This window comes from Ovis aries, chromosome 16 (assembly GCF_016772045.2).
Source record: "Ovis aries strain OAR_USU_Benz2616 breed Rambouillet chromosome 16, ARS-UI_Ramb_v3.0, whole genome shotgun sequence".
In the NCBI taxonomy this organism is placed as follows: Eukaryota; Metazoa; Chordata; class Mammalia; order Artiodactyla; family Bovidae; genus Ovis; species Ovis aries.
The window spans coordinates 4,022,685-4,042,635 of NC_056069.1; the positions used below are offsets into that span (position 1 = coordinate 4,022,685).

At 48.1% G+C, this 19,951-nt stretch overlaps 1 protein-coding gene across 1 annotated transcript in view; it reads right to left on the minus strand.

The window, feature by feature from the left end:
• Positions 1-19,951, minus strand: part of STK10 (serine/threonine kinase 10) — a 130,051-nt gene that overhangs the window by 9,988 nt on the left and 100,112 nt on the right. The window contains exons 12-17 of the mRNA XM_015101234.3: positions 19,493-19,672; positions 7,995-8,087; positions 4,903-5,032; positions 2,860-2,984; positions 643-831; positions 24-149 (exon numbers count right to left, since the gene is read on the minus strand). Of these exons, the coding sequence (XP_014956720.3) occupies positions 24-149; positions 643-831; positions 2,860-2,984; positions 4,903-5,032; positions 7,995-8,087; positions 19,493-19,672 (843 nt within the window). The remainder of the gene's footprint in view (positions 1-23; positions 150-642; positions 832-2,859; positions 2,985-4,902; positions 5,033-7,994; positions 8,088-19,492; positions 19,673-19,951) is intronic.

Here is a 19,951-nt window from a genome sequence, read left to right on the forward strand (position 1 = left end):
CACGGCGGGGCAGGGGGCGGTACCTGCAGCTGCTGCAGCTCACTCATGTTGCTCTCACACTGGGCCAGCATGTCCCGCATCTGGTTCTCATGTTTCTGCTGCTGCTGCAGCCGCTCTGCCTTCTGCCTCTTCTCTTCCTGCTGGGAGAACTGCAACCGAGAACAAGCGAGGTCCCTCCCTCAGGGAGACGCCCCAAGGGGCCAGAGTGTACACAGGCAGTGTCCTGCGCCACTCAGGCAGGGTCCCTGTGCAAAGTCCTCCCAGCCCCGCCTTCAAGGAGCCCACAGACTGGCGGGGACACTGAGACGCGCTAGGACAGTGTGTGGAGGAGGCAGGAATCACAGGAGTCCAGGGTCACCGACTCCATGTGCCCGAGCCCCCTGGGTGACTTGTGAGTGGGGGTCTCAGTAGATGAAAAGGTGGAAGCAGCTGCAGGACGGAAGCCCAGGAGTGTGGCAGGGAGCGTGCATCAGAAAGCAGCGCCAAGCCTCCTTCCTGTCCACCAGAGGGCGTCAGCGTGAGGCTTCCATTCCACTCCTCTTTCCAAGACTCTGCTCCATCTCACACTCCCCTGAATGTGTAAGATTCAGGCCCCACCACACCTGGGTCGGGCCCCACTCCATGACACCCCAGGCCCCCGACCTGCTTGATCTTCTCGCGCTGCTCAGCGGCGCTGCCCCCTCCGTTGATGTGGAGGCTCTTCTTGTACATGGCCATGCGCGTCTTGCCCTCACTTCTCTGAATCTTGGGCAGCCGCGCCTTCTCCTGCTGCTGCCGCACCTTCAGCTGCTCAATCATGCGCTGGTTGTAGCGCTGCATCTGCTCGCGCTCCTGAGAGGGACACCCAGAGGGGACAAGGTCAGCTGCTTCACACACACAGGTGAAATCAGAGGTCAGGGCTGCCACGCGCCACTCAGGAGCCCAGGACCCGCGTGGTTCAGAATGCTCAGAACAAGGCTCGCATTACCATCAATAATGTTTTAGAGTCTTACCTTCTGAATGCCTTCTCATTTAACCAATTGGTAGCATGCTATCCTGAGCTATTATCTCAGAGCAAAATGTACATTAATGGGATGGTTCCTCATTATTGATAGGTGTCAATTCATATTTTTTAAAGTCTTGATAAATTTGAATATTTTCCTTCACCTAACACTTGTATTTCAAAACTTAGCACAGGCATCACTTCTTCTAAGAAGCCTCCCCTGACTTTCTAGCCAGGTAGGGCATGTTTATTCCAAACTGCCACAGCCTTGGGCTGACTTCCAACACTGTACTTAGGTTAGGAGTTGTAATAACCCACACCAGATCTCAGTTCAACCTGTCTCTGCCCCCACTAAAGGGACTGAACCAAGACAACTGCACAGAAGTAGAGTGCTCTAGCCACACAGAAGGGGCCCTTCTCTGGGCTGGGGAGGTTAGGGAAAGCTTCCTGGCAGAAGCAGTATTTAAGTTGAGACTTAAATGTATTTTGAAAGACTTCAGACAATAGTAGAAAGCTACAGTAATAAAAACTGTGTGGTACTGGGAAATCTATGGCAGTCCAGTGGTTAGGACTCCTGAGATTTCACTGCCAAGGGCCCAGTTTGATCCTTGGTCAGGAAACTAAGATCCCACAGGCTGTGAGATAAACAATAAAATAAATAAAAAGAAGTCTATCCAAAAAATAAAAAGGACAGTGTGGTATTGGTACAAAAACAGATATATGCATCAATGGAACAGACTAAAGCCCAGAAATAAACCTACACACCTACAATCTTCAACAATGCAAATCAAAACTACAATGAGGTACTACCTCACATTTGTCAGAATGGCCATCATTAAAATGTCTACAAATAACTAATGCTAGAGAGGGTGTGGAGGAAAGGGAACAGCCCTACACTGTCGGTGGGAATGTAAGTCAGTATAGCCACTATGGAGAACAGTATGGAAGTTCCTCAAAAAACTAAGAGCTACCATATGATCCATCAATCCCACTCTTCGGGAGACAAACTGTAATTCAAAAAGATACATGCACCCCTATGTTCACAGCAGCATTCTTTATAATAGTGAAGACACAGAAGCAACCTAAATGTCCACTGGCAGAGGAACGGATAAAGATGTGCACACGTATCCAGTGGACTACTACTCAGCCATAAAAACACGAAGTAATGCCTTTTGCAGCAGCATGGACAGACCTAGAGATGACCATACTAAGTGGAGAGACAAATAGCAAATGATATCACTTGCATGCGGAATCTAAAATAATGGCACAAATGAACCTGCCTACAAAACAGAAACAAACTCAGAGAACAGACTAGCTGCCAAGAGTGGGGGTGGGGGTGGGAGGGATGGAGAGGGACTGACTGGGGTTTGGGGGTTAGCAGATGCAAACTATTACATTTAGAGTGCATAAACAGCAAGGTCCTCCTGTACAGCACACGGATCTATATCCAACCTCCTGGGAGAAACCATAATGGAAAAGACTATAAAAAAAGACTGTATGTGTGTCTATATGTGTGTGAGTCACTCTGCTGTCCAGCAGAAATTAACACAACATTGTAAATCAATTATAACCAAAGAAAGTAAAAAGTATTCTGAGAGAATGCATGGGAAAGACAGAGTGAAAGTGGAAAGGAGGGCAGGACGAAAGAAAGGAAAAACGGGGGAAAAGTGAGACATACACGTCAGGCGCCAGGGTCAGGGAGGGCGCTTCCATGACTCCTGGCCCCTGGATCTGAGGCAGGACATCGCCGAGAACCTCTCGAGCCTCCCTGTGGCCAGCCGGCTCCTCTCCGAGATGCGCGGGGTGGCCTCCCGGCCCCCAGGGGCAGCCTCCCGGCCCCCAGGGGCAGCCCGGGAAGCGCGGGCTCGCAGCCTCACCTTCTCATGCTTGCGCAGCAGCTCGTGCCGCTGGAGGAAGTACTGGTCTTTGAGCTGCTGCTTCACCAGCTGGTGCCTCTCCTGCAGGTGATGCTCCTCCATCTCCCACAGCGCCGCCTCCCGGTCTGCAGCGGACACAGCACCCAGTGAGGTGCGGATGGCCAGAGCCCCCAGGCCCTCCCCTCCACTCCCGAGCCTGCTCTCGTCACACCGCAGCTGGCGATGGCGCCGCCTCATCAGCCTATGTTGGCTGAGCCACCAGCTAGGAATTTCCCCAGCACCTCGGGTGAGAGCTCCCTGCAGCATACAGCAGGAAGTGTTTGGAGTGTCAGGGCGTCAGGAGCCAGAGAAACCAGAGGCATAGGCTAGAACCCAGCCATATCACTGGGGTTTGGGATGGACAAAAAGACTGCTTCAGGCCCCATCTCCCACCTCTGCCAAATGGCATACCATGGAGGGAGAAATATCCTTGGAAGACACTGTTACATTCTGTCTGCCCTGCGCCTGTCCTTCCCTAAGGGGCGGATGGGAAGCGCTCATGTGGAAACCCCACGAAGAAGGTATGACAGGTACGACTATATCCTACTTTGAAAAATGGATGGGACCCTCCACATCCCCTCTATGCGTTCTGGAATAGTACCTGGCATTTTATCACTGGAAGTCCATTAGTACTACAGGGCAGGGAGGTGGGGTCAGATGGAGAACCTCACACCCTGAAAGACGTAGCCGGTCCTGCTCAGCCCACTGTGAAAGTTCCATCTATTTTGCTTCCCTCCTGTCCCATGAAAGCCAGCATCTGCCCACAGGACACCAAAGCAGTGATTTGGCTTCCAAACCAATCAGAACCACAGTCCCACAAGTAGGATGGTTCTTATAGACCATCACGTGATAAGAAAAGGGAGCAAGGGGAAGGGACTTTTCCCAAACACCCGTGGCTCTGTTCAGGATGTCGGAATACCAAGGACTCATTTTGCTTGGTCCACGCTAAGTACTGGCTCACAGCGTTTAACTGCCCGGGCCCTCGGAGTCCTGGCTGCAGTCCCCGGTATAATGATGAGCCAGAAACAGCACTCGGGTATCAGTCCTATGTTCACCTCTTTACGACAGACAGGGACCATTAGGCCCACAGCCCACAGGCACCAAAGTCCAGTTTTCACTCAGCCAGCTGCTGTAAACGGAGTTCAGCCCACAGACTTCTAGCCATTTGGAGCCTGCTTGCTTTCCATACCCCGCAAAATTGTACCCAACATCTGCTGGCCATAAAAAGACAGCCTGGGGGCTATATAAAGACCCCAAGCCCTGCGTCCTGCAGAGCGCCCTACCCAGAGCCTCCCGGCGGAGCTCTGCGCGCTGAAGGCTGTCACCCAGAGGCGCGAGCTCGCCAGTTTCCAGGCGCCCCCGGCCCGCTCCCCCGGGCGGGAACGCGCACTGTTGCCGCTGCACAGTCCCGAGCTGGGAGGGGCCCGCCAGCACCAAAGCTGCCAAAACCCCACCCCGGCGGGGGCCGGAAGGGCGTGGCTTCGAGAGAAGGCCTGCATGCAAGGCCCACGCGGCCGCTCGCGAGCAGGGCCGCTCTGGCCAAAGCACGGCCGCTCTCCGCGCCTCGGTTTCCTCGTCTCCAAAAACGGGCAAACGCAGGGCCTGCCTTGTGGGCTTGAGAGGGTACGATGTGGTGAAGGTACAAGGTGGAGGCACACGGCCTGGCAGAGGAGGCGTTCAACACGGGATACGGCTGCTCTGAGGGGCTCTGGATTCTGCCCGCACCTCCCCACCCCGCCGACCGGCTCACTGATCCACTGATACAGCTCCCACCCATTCTGCGTCGCTTCTTTTTCTCCTTCCTCCTTGCCGTGTGCCAGCGTGTTAAATCGTGTTATTGATAATGGTATCTCTGCCTCAGTCTTGACTTCAGTGGGGGTTTTCCTCCCGTTTCGCCACGAGGCTGATGTCTGGTCTGAGCGTGGAGAAGTCCCAGCGTCCGTTCCCGCCCAGGGCTGGGCCGTGCGTTCAGGCCCGACGTGCAGCCCCGCTCTAGGCACCCACCTCGCAGGAGCTCCTGCTTCCTCGTGAGGCACTCGCGCTCCTTGTCGCAGATCTCCCGCCTGTTGTCGGCCGTGATCCTCTTCATCGCCAGCTCCAGGTCTTCCTTCTGCTTGGCCACGAACTCCCGGTCCTGTTAAGGTTGGGTGTTCACAATTTTAGGGGTGAGAATTCCCTGGCGGCCCAGTGGCTAGAACTCCACGCTTCTCTCTGCCCAGGGCCAGGGTTCAATCCTGCTCAGGAACTAAAACCCCAAAGACACATGGCACGGCCAAAAAAAATTTATAACATTTTAAGTGTGTTTTTGGTTTTGTTGTTATTTTCTTAGAGATGCATATTGAGGTACTTACAGGTGAAATGATATGAGGTCTGGGAGTCAATTCAAAATAATACAGTAGGGTGGGCAAGTGAGCAGATAGGGGCTGATCACTGCTGAGGTCAGGGGGTTGTTCAGCCACACAGCCAATCCAACTCTTTACCGTTATTATATTATTATACCTATTTGTGCCTATGTTTTCCTTAATAAACAGTAAAAGCTAAAATTTAAAATTTTAGCTACCATCTATGACGTAGATAACCCACAAGGACCCACTGTATGGCACAGAGAACGATACTCAATATTTTGTAATAACCCGCAAGGGAAAAGAATCTGAAAAAGAATATATGTACACACACACACATATGTCTGAACCACTAGGCTACATACCTAAAACTAACACAACATTGTATACTTCAATAAAAAACACTAAACTTTAGGAAACACGTTAAGAAACTAAAATGTGCACCAATGTTATCACTCATTGCCAGCAGCTGGTTTTGGTACATTTATATAAATGTATCTACATCTGTTGTTTCAAAAATTACTTTTAAAGACTTGAAGAGATATTTATACACCCATATTCATGGCCCTACTATTCACAACAGCCAAGGGATTGGAAACAACTCAAGTGTCCATAAACAAATACACAGATAAACACAGTGTGGTGTACACATACAGTGAAATATTATTCAGGCTTTAAATGGCAGGAAATCCTTATACACGCTGCAATGCAGATGAACCTTGAGGACGAGGTAAGGGAAGTAAACTAGACACCAAAGGATGAGTAATGCGTAATTCCATTTATATGAGGTCAAATTTGCAGAGACAGAAAGTAGAATGGTGGTCGTCAGGCACTGGAGAGAGGGTGTAGTGGGGAGTTCTTGGTTAAGTTCTGGGTACAGAGCTTCTGTTGTGAAAGAGAAACAGTTCTGGGGTGGATCGTGGTGATGGTAATGCACAATGATGTTAATGTACTTAGAATCATTTAAACATGACTAAGATATCAAATTTTATGTCAATTTTCCACAATTTGTAAAAATTATTAAAAAGAACTTTCCATGTCATAATGTAACCACCTATCAAAAATATATTTTAATGGCTGAATATATTTCATGGTATAACTACTCTCTAACTTACCAAACCAATACATAAGAGGTTGCTTATAGATTTTCTTTTAGATACTGCTGCTCTTCCCATTCTGGTAGCTAAATGTCCTTGAGCCTCTGTGATAACTCATCTGTAAGATTAGCCCGCGAAGCAGAAAATCTAGGCCAAAGGATGGCTTCTGGGGGCTCTTGATACATTTTTGAGGCTCCTGATGCAACTGCCAGAGTGGTTTCCAAGGGCCAGTCTGCTCCCCCTCTCAAGGGAAGAGGACCTGTCTCCCCGCCACTCCCCAGCACTGTACTCTTCCCCTAATCAGAGCATCCAGGACAGGCTGTAGGAAAGCAGGAGAGTCTGGAGCCAGATTCAGCTTCAGGCCTCGGACCCCAGTGTTAACTGTGCACTGTCAACTCTCCGAGCCCTAGTTTCTTCCTCTGTAAAGGGAAAAACGAACAGCACCTATCCTGGTAAGCTGTGAACACTAAACTAGATAATATATTAATACAAATACATTTGTAATGGTAGACTCTAATGTTCTTTGCATTCGGGGACAGAGGAAGTGGGAGAAGATGGGAGCATGAAGTGGGAAGAAGGCTGGTGAGGCTGGAGCAGAAGGGACTGAGAGAGGTGGATAGGAACCAGACCTCCAGGGCCTTGAAAGCACACGAGAAGGCTGATCTGGTCAGATGGGTAAAGTGAAGGTTTATCCATGCGAAGGGCTTAAAGGCCAGGGCTTTTGGGGGAGGGTGTCATGATCAGATCTGGATCAGATATGGAATTCGTGTTGATCACACCAACTGGTGTGAGAGAAAGAGCTGCAAGAGCTTCAGGGAAACTAGCTGGGAGGTTACTGAAGTAGTCCAGGCAAAAGACGACAGGCTCGGGGGTCACAGAGATGCTGACAACTTGATGGATCCAGAAAGAGTCTGGAGATTAAAAAAAAAAAAATCCAAACTCTGAGAAGCAGTGACGAACTGAGGGAAAAGAGGCACCAGGAATGACAAGGCCTCTGGTCTCACAACACAATGGAGGACAGTGACCCCTTGGAACGTGAGAACAGGACAAGGTCTGGGAGATCTGGGCCTGAGGTCTTTGAGACTCCAACTGGGCAGACGGATATACTGGGTTGGTCAAGGAGATGCGATGTACAAACAACCATAAAACAAGGCAGGAGGTGCTAAAGGCTTTGGGAGAGATGGAAATAAACATCTGTGGTATCTCGCAGAGATGGAAGAGCTCACTTCCAGCTGGAGTGAGGGGAATCAAGGAAGGCTGCATGGGAGAGGTGATAAAAGGGATAACCAGGATCATCTGATATAGATATTCAGAATATGGGATAGGGGGTCTCCCTAGTGGCTCAGTGGTTAAGAATCTGCCTGCCAAAGCTGGAGACTCAGGTTCGATCCCTGGGTCGGAAAGATCCCCTGAGAAGGAAATGGCAACCCACTCCAGCATTCTGGGAAATCCCATGAACAGAGGAGCCTGGCGGGCTACAGTCTATGGGGCTGCAAAAGAGCTGGACACGACTGAGCACAAGCAAGAATGAGACATAGGTGAACATTCAAGGGCAGGGCACGGACATAGACAGAGAAGTACCTGGGGCACCATTCAGGGTCTCAAACCTGGGACTCCCCAACCCCTCCAACCCCCCAGCTCAGGGACAAGCACTCACGAGAAGCTGCTTTTTCTGAGTGTGCTCCTCCATCTTCTGCTTCATGCTCTCCTTCCGCTGCTGCCTGGGGAGCTTCTCCACCTCATTCTTCACCTACACCAGAAACAGCAGAGAATTGCTGGGTCAGGGTACCTCCTCGCACTTCATATCAAACAACCCTTCAACCCCAGAACTCCTGGGCACTAGCGCTCACCCTGCTCTCCACCCCGGTGACAGAGGGCATCCCCTGGCCACCAGTCTGCTGCTGGCTCCAATTTCCAAGACTCCCCCAGAGCAGATAAGTGCTGTTTTTGCTGTCTGGTATCCATGCCCCTTCTTTTGATGACAGTATCTCAGTTTCATTTAGGGCAGTGTTGCTCAACCTCCTAAACTGTTGTCCCCTCAGAAGCCCTTCTCAACACTGTTTCACAGTTACCGACCTCCATGAAATGTTAATCCCATAAATAACACTGTCAATCTGTTAAACCATATAATATCTAAGACGTTTTTAATTCCTTGGGGGTGATATCACCCTGGCTGAGAACGCATGTCTTAAGTAGCTCCCACTCAGCGTCTGAGGTTCAGGTATAACTGATGCCTCAACCCCAACTGACCCCAGGCTGAGCATAAGATCAAGGCTGTCTATCAGCATATCCCATGCCTTGGCATCAGAGACTGGTTCAGAGATGAGCAAGCAGTCCTCGCCAGACTATGAGAGCTTCAAGATGTTTGCTAAACTATTGGGGAAAGCCATTCTCTGCCCTTCAGGGTTGCTGATCTGGGAGTATGTAGGTCATGGTGGGCCACTCTGGAGATCTGCTCGAAACAGAATCAACTCAGGGAAGCAATGTTAAAAAATGAGGAAGGTGACATTTCTGGCTTCCTGGTCAGAGGCTAACAGTATTCTCAAGCCAGCCAGAAGTGGGTTTCTGTCTTTGATAACAGAGGAAAGAGAAGAGATTCATGACACTTCTCCGTAAGGAACCTAGATTTCCTCAGACAGTTTTCTGTGAATAACTTATATCTTTACAGGCACCTGATATCTCAAAACATACACTCTCTGACAGGTTCCTTAGGAGCAGCAAGTGAGGGTAAAGATAGTGTGATTAAAAAAAGAGCACTCCAGGAGAGTTCTGCTTCGGACATAATGAGGTAAGTCAATACAACCTCTTTCCTGCTGAATACAATGAAAAAATCTGGATAAAATACAAAAAGCAACGACCTGAGGACTCTGAAAAGTGAACAAAAGAAGGTGACTATGAGAGGGAGCCAAGACTTAGAGAAGGGCTGGTACTGCGGGCGAGTCTCCTGGCTTTTCTTTTCCCTTTTGCCCTCCTAGCTGTGCCCCAGTCCTGGACAGTGATGCTGCGGGAAGGTAGGCAGAACCCTAACAGACCTCATGCTTCTGGCCAGAGAACCAGGCGACAGTCAATAACGTGAGCAGACCTTTAGCCAGACTGACAAAGGAGGAGGACGGCAAGCAGAGGGAAAAGGAGGCAGAAGACAAAGAGGATACGGCAACACAAACCACCACAGACCCCGCAGCCACGGAAAGGGCGCCGAGCGAGCCCCAGGAGCAGCTCAGCCCATCCGGCGAAACAGACGAATCCCTTGAAAGAAAGCACCAAAGCACATTCAGGAAGAAACGAATAACTAAAACCAGAGCAACATTGAAAGAAAACCACAGACCAATATATTCTCAATGAATACAGACTCAACAATCCTCACCAAAATAATAGCAAATTCAATCCAGTAATATATCAAAAGGAAAATACATAATGACCAAGGGGGCTCTATCCCAGGAATATAAAGCTCATTCAATATGTGAGAATCAGTCAATATAATTCACAGTATCAGTACACTACAGAAGAAAAATTATATGATCATATCAATATAGGAAATCTGTTTGCTAAAATTCAGCATCCATTCATGACAAAATCTATTAGCAAACTAGAAATAGAACGGAACTTCCTTAATCTGGAAGAGAGCATCTACAAAAACCCTAATGCTAACATCATACTTTACTATAAAATACTAAATGTTTTCCCCTTAAGACTGGGAACAAGGCAAAGATGTCCACTTAAATTAATAGTAATTAAAATTAATAGTAACTCCTGTTTAACATCCCACTACAGGTCCTGGCCAGCATGATAAAGCAAGAAAAATAAACAAACATATATAGATTAAAAAGAAAGAAATATGATGAATAATAAGGTCGTACTGTACAGCACAGGGAACCACATTCAATATCCCGTGCTGAACGATGATAGAAAAGAATACGGGCTTCCCCTGTGGCTCAGCTGGTAAAGAGTCCACCCGCAATGCGCGAGACCTGGGTTTGGCCTCTGGGTTGGGAAGATCCCCTGGAGGAGGGAAAGGCTACCCACTCCAGTATTCTGGCCTGGAGAATTCTATGGACTGTATAGTCCATGGGGTTGCAAAGAACATGAAAGAGAATATATATTTCTGTATAACTGAGTCACTTTTCTTTACAGCAGAAATTAACACAACATGCTAAGTAAGCTATACTTCAATAAAAAAAAATTTTTTAATAAAAAAGAAGAAATAAAACTGTTTTCAAATTTGTTGTCTATGTAGAAAAATCCCAAGTCTGTTTTTTCCGAAAGTCCTAGACCCGATGAGTTTAAGCGAGATCAATATATGGGCTCAATATACCAATATTTTCCTATACTCTAGCTTTGACATTAGAAATTGACATTAAAAAATAGTATCTTGTACAATAGCACAAATGAACTAAATATAATTCTAACAAAATATATGCTGACTTTGTATGCTGAAAACTATAAAACACTAACGAAGGATGTTAAAGAAGACCTAGACGAATGGATATATTATGTTCATAGAAAGGAAGGTTCAATATTGTTCTGATTCCATGCTCCCTAAATTGATCCATGAATTCAACTCAATCTCAATCAAAAATTCCAGCAGATATTTTTACAGAAATCAATAAGCTGATTCTAAGATATATATAGATGGGCAAAGGAACTAGAATAACCAAAATAATTTTGGAAAAAAAGGAATAAAGTTGGAGGACTCACACTACCTGATTTACTGTAAAAATATATTTATCAAGCCATCATAGAATTGGTGAAAGGCAGACAAATAGATCAATGGAACTGCATATAGTCCAGTTATAGACACACACAAATATCTGGTCAATTGATTTTGCACGAAGATGCAAAGGCAGATCAATGGAGAAGGACAGTCCTTTCAGCAAATGGTGCTAGAAAACTGGACATCCACAGGCAAAAACATTAACAACGGTGAACCTCACCCACACATTACACATCTAACGTAAAACTTAAAACTGTAAAACATTTGAAAGAAAGCACGACCCTGAGCTATGCAGAGGTATCTTAGATGTGCCACTAAACACACAATCCATAAAAGAAAAAATGATAAGTAGACTTCATCAGAGTAAGTGCTTCTGCTTTATGCAAGACACTGTTAGAAGACCCAAAAGACAAGCCACAGAGGGGCAGCAAACATTTGCAAAATATGTAGCTGACAAAGGACTGTATCCAGAATGTAAAAAGAACTGTCAGAATTCAGTAATAGAAAAATAAAGAAATCACCCAGCTAAATAAATGAGCAAAAGATTTAAACAGGTACCTTGTCAAAAAAGATATATAGACAGCAAATTAGCACATGAAAAGATATTCAACATTAGTCACTCGGTTCAGTTCAGTTCAGTCGCTCAGGCATGTCCGACTCTTTGCAACCCCATGAATCGCAGCACGCCAGGCCTCCCTGTCCATCACCATCTCCCAGAGTTCACTCAGACTCATGTCCGTCCAGTCAGTGACGCCATCCAGCCATCTCATCCTCGGTCGTCCCCTTCTCCTCCTGCCCCCAATCCCTCCCAGCATCAGAGTCTTTTCCAATGAGTCAACTCTTCGCATGAGGTGGCCAAAGTACTGGAGGTTCAGCTTCAGCATCATTCCCTCCAAAGAAATTCCAGGGCTGATCTCCTTTAGAATGGACTGGCTGGATCTCCCTGCAGTCCAAGGGACTCTCAAGAGTCTTCTCCAACACCACAGTTCAAAAGCATCAATTCTTTGGCGCTCAGCCTTCTTCACAGTCCAACTCTCACATCCATACATGACCACAGGAAAAACCATAGCCTCGACTAGACGGACCTTTGTTGACAAAGTAATGTCTCTGCTTTTCAATATGCTATCTAGGTTGGTCATGACTTTTCTTCCAAGGAGTAAGCGTCTTTTAATTTCATGGCTGCAATCACCATCTGCAGTGATTTTGGAGCCCCAAAAAATAAAGTCTGACACTGTTTCCACTGTTTCCCCATCTTAATGAAATACAAATAAAAAGTCACAATGCAATTTCACTTCCTATCAGAATGGCAAAAATAGAAACATCAAACTGATGATGTCAAGCGCTGGTGATGATATGGAGCCACTGGGGCTCACGCGTTGTTCTGGAGATGTAAAATAATACAGACTCTTTTGGAAAAGGTTGGCAGCCTCTCCTAAAGTTAAGCATACACTTAACATACGACCCCAAAGACTACCAGCTATCCTTTATCGTCTCTTCTTTCAGTTCTCGGGTGTCTTAATCCATGGCTTTAGGTTTGTAATCCAAATCCTGCCCCTGTGTTCTTTAGCCTTCTTTAGTCTTAGATTAGGGTTTCTCAACTTTGGCACTACTGACTTTTGGAGCCAAATAATTATTTGCTGTGGGGGTTTCCTAGGCACTTTAGAATGTTAATAGCATCTCTGACCCCTACCTACTAGATGCTATAACACCTTCTCCCCAGTCATAACAACCAAAAATGTTTCTAGATGTTGCCAAATATCTAGATGGGGATGGACAAGAGTCCCTGGTTGAGAACTACTGTCTTAGACATCCTCATAAGATATCTCAAAAACTGCGTTTATGCCACTTCACCTTCCATATCCAAGGGCTCCCCTGGATATCTGGTACATGATGACGATTTAGCACCTGTCTGGAGTTTGTCAAAATGCCACTGACAGCCCCATTCAAGGCATCACACAGTTGAAAAGACCCACTAGCTTAGAAGGGTGCTTTTCAAGCTTGAAGAAGTAGTTTTCCAGGACAGATGAGAAGCAGCAGTTTAGAAAGGGTCTGGAGGGTTCTGCTAAAGGCACTGAACACTGTGAGAAGGGTTACACCACTCAGTGGAGGGAGAGACCAGAAGAACATCCAGACTTGAGCTGCATGGGGTTACTTGGCAAAGGGGCCCTTGGACTTACTCTAAGAAGCCCCTGAGGGCAGGGATGTACCAGCACCACTCTGACTGAGGGCTATAAAGACAGGCTCTCTACTCAGTGTCAGAAATCCTGCTTTCTCATCCAACTGCCCATCTTTGGAACAGTCCCTGGACTTGTTTCCCATTCTCTCATCAGAAAAAATTATCTGGCTTTTAACTAAAATTTCCAGGGTCCTTCCAGGAGTATAATTCTGTGGTATTATAGAGATCCAGACTATTTAAGAAGTAGTTAAATTATGTTTAATGAGTTTTGCCTAGGAAGGCAAGGAAACAGGGTTCTGGAAAGACTTCCTTTAAGACTGAATCTGCTTTCACATTTAGGGGATCTAAGAAGTAAGCTACAATCGACAACTGAGTTTCTCACGGATGTTAAATATACCGTGTATACGGGCAGTGAGAAGCAGACCGTCAGTTCCATCGTCACAAAATATATTTATTATATTTCTATGTGCAGACATACACAGTACTGGGTTTAATTACTTGAAACAAAAATGAAGAATAAATATGTCCCCATTCAACTAGCTTACTAATAATGATTTTTCCTATATGCATACCTCCTAAGTGCAGGAAGGTCATTAGCATGATAAATATTTCATAATAATTGCTATAACCTTGAGAGTCCCTTGGACTGCAAGGAGATCCAACCAGTCCATCCTAAAGGAGACCAGTCCTGGGTGTTCATTGGAAGGACTGATGCTAAAGCTGAAACTCCAATACTTTGGCCACCTTATGTGAAGAGTTGACTCATTGGAAAAGACCCTGATGCTGGGAGGGATTGGAGGCAGGAGGAGAAGGGGACGACAGAGGATGAGATGGCTGGATGGCATCACTGACTCGATGCACATGAGTTTGGGTGAACTCCGGGAGTTGGTGATGGACAGGGAGGCCTGGCGTGCTGCAATTCATGAGATCGCAAAGAGTCGGACATGCCTGAGCGACTGAACTGAACTGAACCATGAAAGAGGCCCCAGGAGGCATCTCAAGTTTTACCCTCTGTTATTTCTGTATGTTTTCTATGCCTGAGATCAAATCACGACCAGCTTTCTCACAGTCAACGGGTGGTAGGGAAATGGACAGGGTGAACCCTGCCTTGCTCTGAACTGGTTAAAGGAAAGTCCACACTGGGACCTCTCTGGTGGTCCAGTGCTAAAGAATCCAGTGCCAAAGCAGCAGACACAGATTCGATCCCTAGTCTGGGATGGTTCCACCTGTCGTGGGGCAACTAAGCTCGTGTGCCACAGCTGTGGAGTTGGTCGTCTAGGGCCACCGAGCCCACACGGTGCAGCCACGGAAACCCAGGCACCTAGACCCTGTGCTCTGTAACCAGAGAAGCCGCCACGAGGAGGAGCCCGTGCACCGTGGGGCCCCCACTCGCTGCAGCTACAGAAAGCCCACTCGCAGCAGCAAAGGCCCAGCACGGCCAGAAATAAAAGAAAGATACAAACTGCTTTTAAAAGTCCACACAGATCTGAGTATGGTGCCCCTCGCCAGCATCCACGTGTGGATTTCTCTGATGCAGCACTGGGCTGGCTAACACACCCGCCGATATTTCAGTCTGCTCACCTGGGCGTCCTACCCATTCCCACTTTCGTCCCTCACCCCTGCTGGTGCATCCTAACCACCAACCCAAGGGCCGTGGACAGGCAGTCTCCACCCAAGCCTGCCATTCCTACTGGGCTTCGCCTGCACAGAGGTGACCTTTCCAGTCAAAGGCGGCCTTCTGACTATGGAGTAGGCCATGGCAAGATACGGAATCTTTGGACACTTTGGGGGGTGTTCCATGAAGCAGAGCCCTTCACTGGTCCCACCAGCAGGAATCCTTAGACATAATGAGGATAACGGTAAGCATGCCCGAGGGGCCACCACGCCCTAAGTGCTTACGAGGTGCCAGGTGCCTGGCTGGCACTCTGTCATCTAGTCTATACCTAGAACAGCCTCCCGGGGGATCCTGTCATTACCTGCTTTCACAGGCAATGACAGAGGCCTGGCGAGTTTAAGCAGCTTGCCCGAGTTCAGAGTCAGAATTCAAACTTGGGTCTCTGACTGCAGGCTCCGCATAAGCACTCCAGCATAATGCCTTCTAACAGGACTCGCTTCTCTCTTTACAAGCTGAAGAAACCAGCACTCGCCTTTACGCCCTCGGATAGACATGTAGCGCGTTCTCAAACTTCTTAGAACCATGTGACTCTTCCCATGTTGACAGCCTCTTACAACAAGGGCAAGTCCGAGGACAGGGGCTGTACATGATTTGCTCAACACAGCCTAGGTGGCAAAGAGTAGAAGCTTTAAAGATACATAGGGACGAACAAAACCCCAGCAATCAGCCCTGGGAACCAGAAGCAAACACCAGCCTACGCTTTGCCTGGCTCCACCATGAAGCCAGTTGAAGCCAGCAGCCCTGTCTAACCTGCAGGCCAGGTCCTGGCCACAAGAGTGCTTCACGGAAGGACAAGGATAGGATCACAGTCTTACTCAACAGCGGAGGCCAAAGGCACAAAGACGTCAAGCTTTTTCTTTCTGTGAAAACTTTCTGAAGAAAAACACCCAGGAAATAAGAAAATTTTAAAAACTGAACCTGAGCAGAAGCCTAAGTACCAGACCCCACACATGGCCTCAGAATTTAGCACAGGGAGCTCAGCTCGGTGCGCCTAGAGGGGTGGGCTGGGGGATGGCGGTGGGAGGGAGGGGATAAATGTACATGTACAGCTGAGCCACCTCAATGCACAGCAGAAACTAAAACAGCATTGGAAAGCAACTCTACCTTGATTTAGAAAAGAAAAAAGAATTCACTGACAGGCTTAAACCGCACCCCCCACCAAAATCCTGCCAGCAACGAGAATTTTCAACTTTGTTAAACATCAGTGCCAGCAAAGGGAAGAAACTGTGGCAACCTCCCACTCCTTCCCATCCCAGGCCCTGCCTCCGCAGCCAGCTCTTTTTCCCACTCTTCAACCCCCACGACTCCTTCCCCCACCCACACACACAAAGCGTGTGCACACAGGGCAGGGTGAGGAACCAGGAGGAAACTGGAATCCACGGGGTACCTACTTCTCACCGAATGCTCACAGCATCTGTCAGAAACGCATGGTTAATAGCAATGGATCAAATGCAAACTCCTGCTTAGGAGTTATGTCTGTGCATGATTTGGCCCCTACCCGATTTTATCCCACAGTCATCTCCCCAGTGCTTCCAAACCGCCTACCACCCTGACCATTCTTCAGCTCTTTGCACACCCCAAGCTCTTTCCATACCTCAGGGCCTTTGTATATGCTATTCTGCCTTCCTGGAAGCATCCTCTTATCCAGAGGATGCTGGTTAACCAGCCTATTTGCTCTCACAGCAAGTATTACTATGTAACGGGCAGCGGTTTTATTTATTTAATATTGTACTTTATTTCTCTAGCTTCCCTGGAAATTAACAAACTCCTTGAGGGACCCTATCTATTTTGTTCATTACAGTGTCTCTGGTACCCCATTCAGTGCCACACAGGTAGGTACTCAACACAATAGTCCCTGAATAACTCACAGTGACAGAAGACAGCCAGAACTCAGGCAAGAACTTGAGAATATCATTGGTTTGGTTCCAGACAACCACAATAAGGTGAAGACTGCAATGGAAGACTGCAATGAAGCAAGTCCCGTGAATCTTCTGGTTTCTCAGTTCACAGGAAAAGTTACGTTTACACTATACTGCAGTCTGTTAAGTGTGTGAAAGTGAAAGTGAAGTCGCTTGCTCAGTCGTGTCTGACTCTGCCACCCCATGGACTGTGGCCTACCAGGCTCCTCCGTCCATGGGATTTCCAGGCAAGAATACTGGAGTGGATTGCCATTTCCTTCTCTAGGAGATCTTCCCAACCCAGGGATTAAACCCGAGTCTCCTGCACTGTAGGCAGACACTTTACAACCTGAGCCACCAGGGAAGCCTTTAAGCGTGTTATTACATGCATGTCTTAAAAAACTGTATATAACATAAACATGTTTCACTGCTAAAAAATGCTAGTCATCACCTCAGCCTTCAGCAAATTGGAGTCCTTCTGCAAAAATAACCATCACCAATCACCATGGCAAATATAAAGTCTGAAATATTCAAGCATTACCAAAATGTGACACAGAGACAGGAGGTGAGCAAATGCTATTGGAAAAAATGGTACAGAAAGACTTGCTCATGGGAGGGTTGCTACAAACCTTCAATTTTAAGAGAACACAACATCTGCTAAGTGCAATAAAACACGGTCTGCCTGTAGCTTGTCCAAAGCCTAGCAGTTAGCTTCGAGCCACAGTGCCAAAGACTTGGAAACAAGCCTGCCTCCCAAGCCTGTGCTCCCAGCACTGGAGCTGTGGATGTATTTAATATCAGCCCCTCCCCTCCCAACCCCACATATCTCAGCCCACAAGCCCATCTCTCAGAAGGAGGTTCAGGACCAGGGTAAGTCAAGGCCTTTGGAAGGAAAGCTATGACAAACCTAGATGGTGTGTTAAAAAGCAGAGACATCACTTTGCCAACAAAGGTCCATATAGTTAAAGCTATGGTTTTTCTAGTAATCATGCATGGATGTGAGAATTAGACCATAAAGAAAGCTGAGCATTTAAAAATTGATGCTTTCAAACTGCAGTGCTGGAGAAGACTCTTGAGAGTCCCTTGGACAGCAAGGAAATCAAACCAGTCAATCCTAAAGGAAATCAGTCTCGAAATATTCACTGGAAGGACGGATGCTAAAGCTGAAGCTCCAATACTTTAGCCACCTGATGTAAAGAACTGACTCACTGGACAAGACCCTGATGCTAGGAAAGATTGAAGGCAGGAGGAGAAGGGGACGATAGAGGATGAGATGGTTGGATGGCATCACCTACTCAATGGACATGAATTTGAACAAACTCTGGGAGATCGCAGAGGACAGAGAAGACTGGTGTGCTACATGGGGTTGCAAAGAGTCAGACATGACTTAGTGACTAAACAACAAAAAGTGGAGGCACTCATCTCGGGCACAAAGGAGCATATATTCAATTTTAGAAACTCAAAATTCATGCCAAAGAAACCATGAACAAAATAGCAAATACAGACAGGATCAAGTTCTATACTTGCAGGGCTCAGCCTCATGGTCTCACACTAATCCTGACTCTATCAGATCCTGCCTTTATTTTAAATAGCTGATAATCTGTCCATCGTGAATTTTTTTTTATTTTTGACCACGCCATGTGGCTTGTGGGATCTTAGTTCTCCAACCAGGGACTGAACCTGGGCCCTCGGCAGTAGAAGTGCAGAGTCTCAGCGCTGGACTTCCAGGCCGTAACCCGTGATGAATATTTCATACTAACTTCTATTTTAAAACACTATCTTGATTTAGGAGTTTTACTGTACTTCCTGAAATTCTGTGCCCTAGGCAAGCTGTCTCATCAGCCAGTGGCCCCGATTCCCACAGGCAGCCACTGGAGGCCCGGATTCACAACAGGTCATGTCCGACACAGTAAAGTCTGGGCCCTGGGCTCTGCAGGCCCTGAAAAGCACCATGAGCCGCCCCTAGAGGCTGCTCCTACCAGTCCCACCTGGAGATCGGGAGCAGCCTGGATTGGGACACCCTGCCCTAGGTTCTACCCTCCTTGCTCCCATCGTTTCTCCTGAGGGCTCAGGAAAGAAAGTCTGGCCCAGCCTCCAAGTGTCTGGCTCCACGGGGGAGGCGTGGGCTGCTCTCTAGGACTCAGATGCCCTGCCCAGGGGCAGGCCTCCCTTCCCTTATCTCAGGACTGTTACCTCTTTGCCAGTTCCCCTTCCAGCTGTGCGGGAAAAGAGGGAGAAGAGGAACGTGTGTCCAAGCGAGGGAGCTGTTCTTCCAGGAGAAGGGGAATCAGGCATGAAGGATGTGTGTGCCCACCCAGCACTCAGCTCCCTGCCTGGTGACAGCCTCTCAAGTTTCCCTAAGCCTCCATCCCTTCCCTCCTCTCTGCTCTCTTCCAGCTCAGGCTGCTAAGCTGGGGGGATACAGAGGACGTGGCCTGAGGCCACAAGACAAGGGCCTGCCTGGAGCCAAGTCCACGCAAAGGAAGGCAGAGCCCAAAAGACGGAGAAGGGGCTCCTGATGGCACAGCTGGGGGATGCAGAGCCAGACATCCCTGGACACGCACTTTTCAGGTATACAAGCTCCTCCAAATCCCCTCTATTGCTGAGGCAAGGTTGAGCTGGAGTTTTGGTCATTTGCAACCGAGAGGGCCCTCATCCTCCCAGGACGCCCTGCTCCCACCCAGCACGTGTTCACCTCCTTCTTCATCAGCTTGAGCTGCTCCTGGAACTTGGCATAGTCTCGCTCCTGCTCCAGGCGAATCCGCTTGGCCTCCTCCCGGCGGCGCACCGCGTGGTCTTGCTCCATCTTCTCTACTTGTTGCTTTTGCTGACGCTCCAGGTTCTCCAGCTCTATGTCAAAGAACTTCTTCTTGGCCTAGAAAGAGCAGAGAGGGAAAGCTAGGAAAGTCACCTGGGAGGGAGATGGGGAAAGCCCAGAGGCTGTGCTCACACGTGGGCCTGAATCCCAGCTCTACTATGCGTGACCTGAGGCAAGTCACCTAACCTCTCTGAGTCTGTTTCCTCAGATGCGACCATCTGCCTCGCAGCGCTGTCGCATGGGGCTCAATGAAGGCCGTGCCCCCTCTGGAGGCCCTCCCAGGCCATGCCCCCTCTGGAGGCCCTCCTAGGCCGTGTCCCCTCTGGAGGCCCTCCC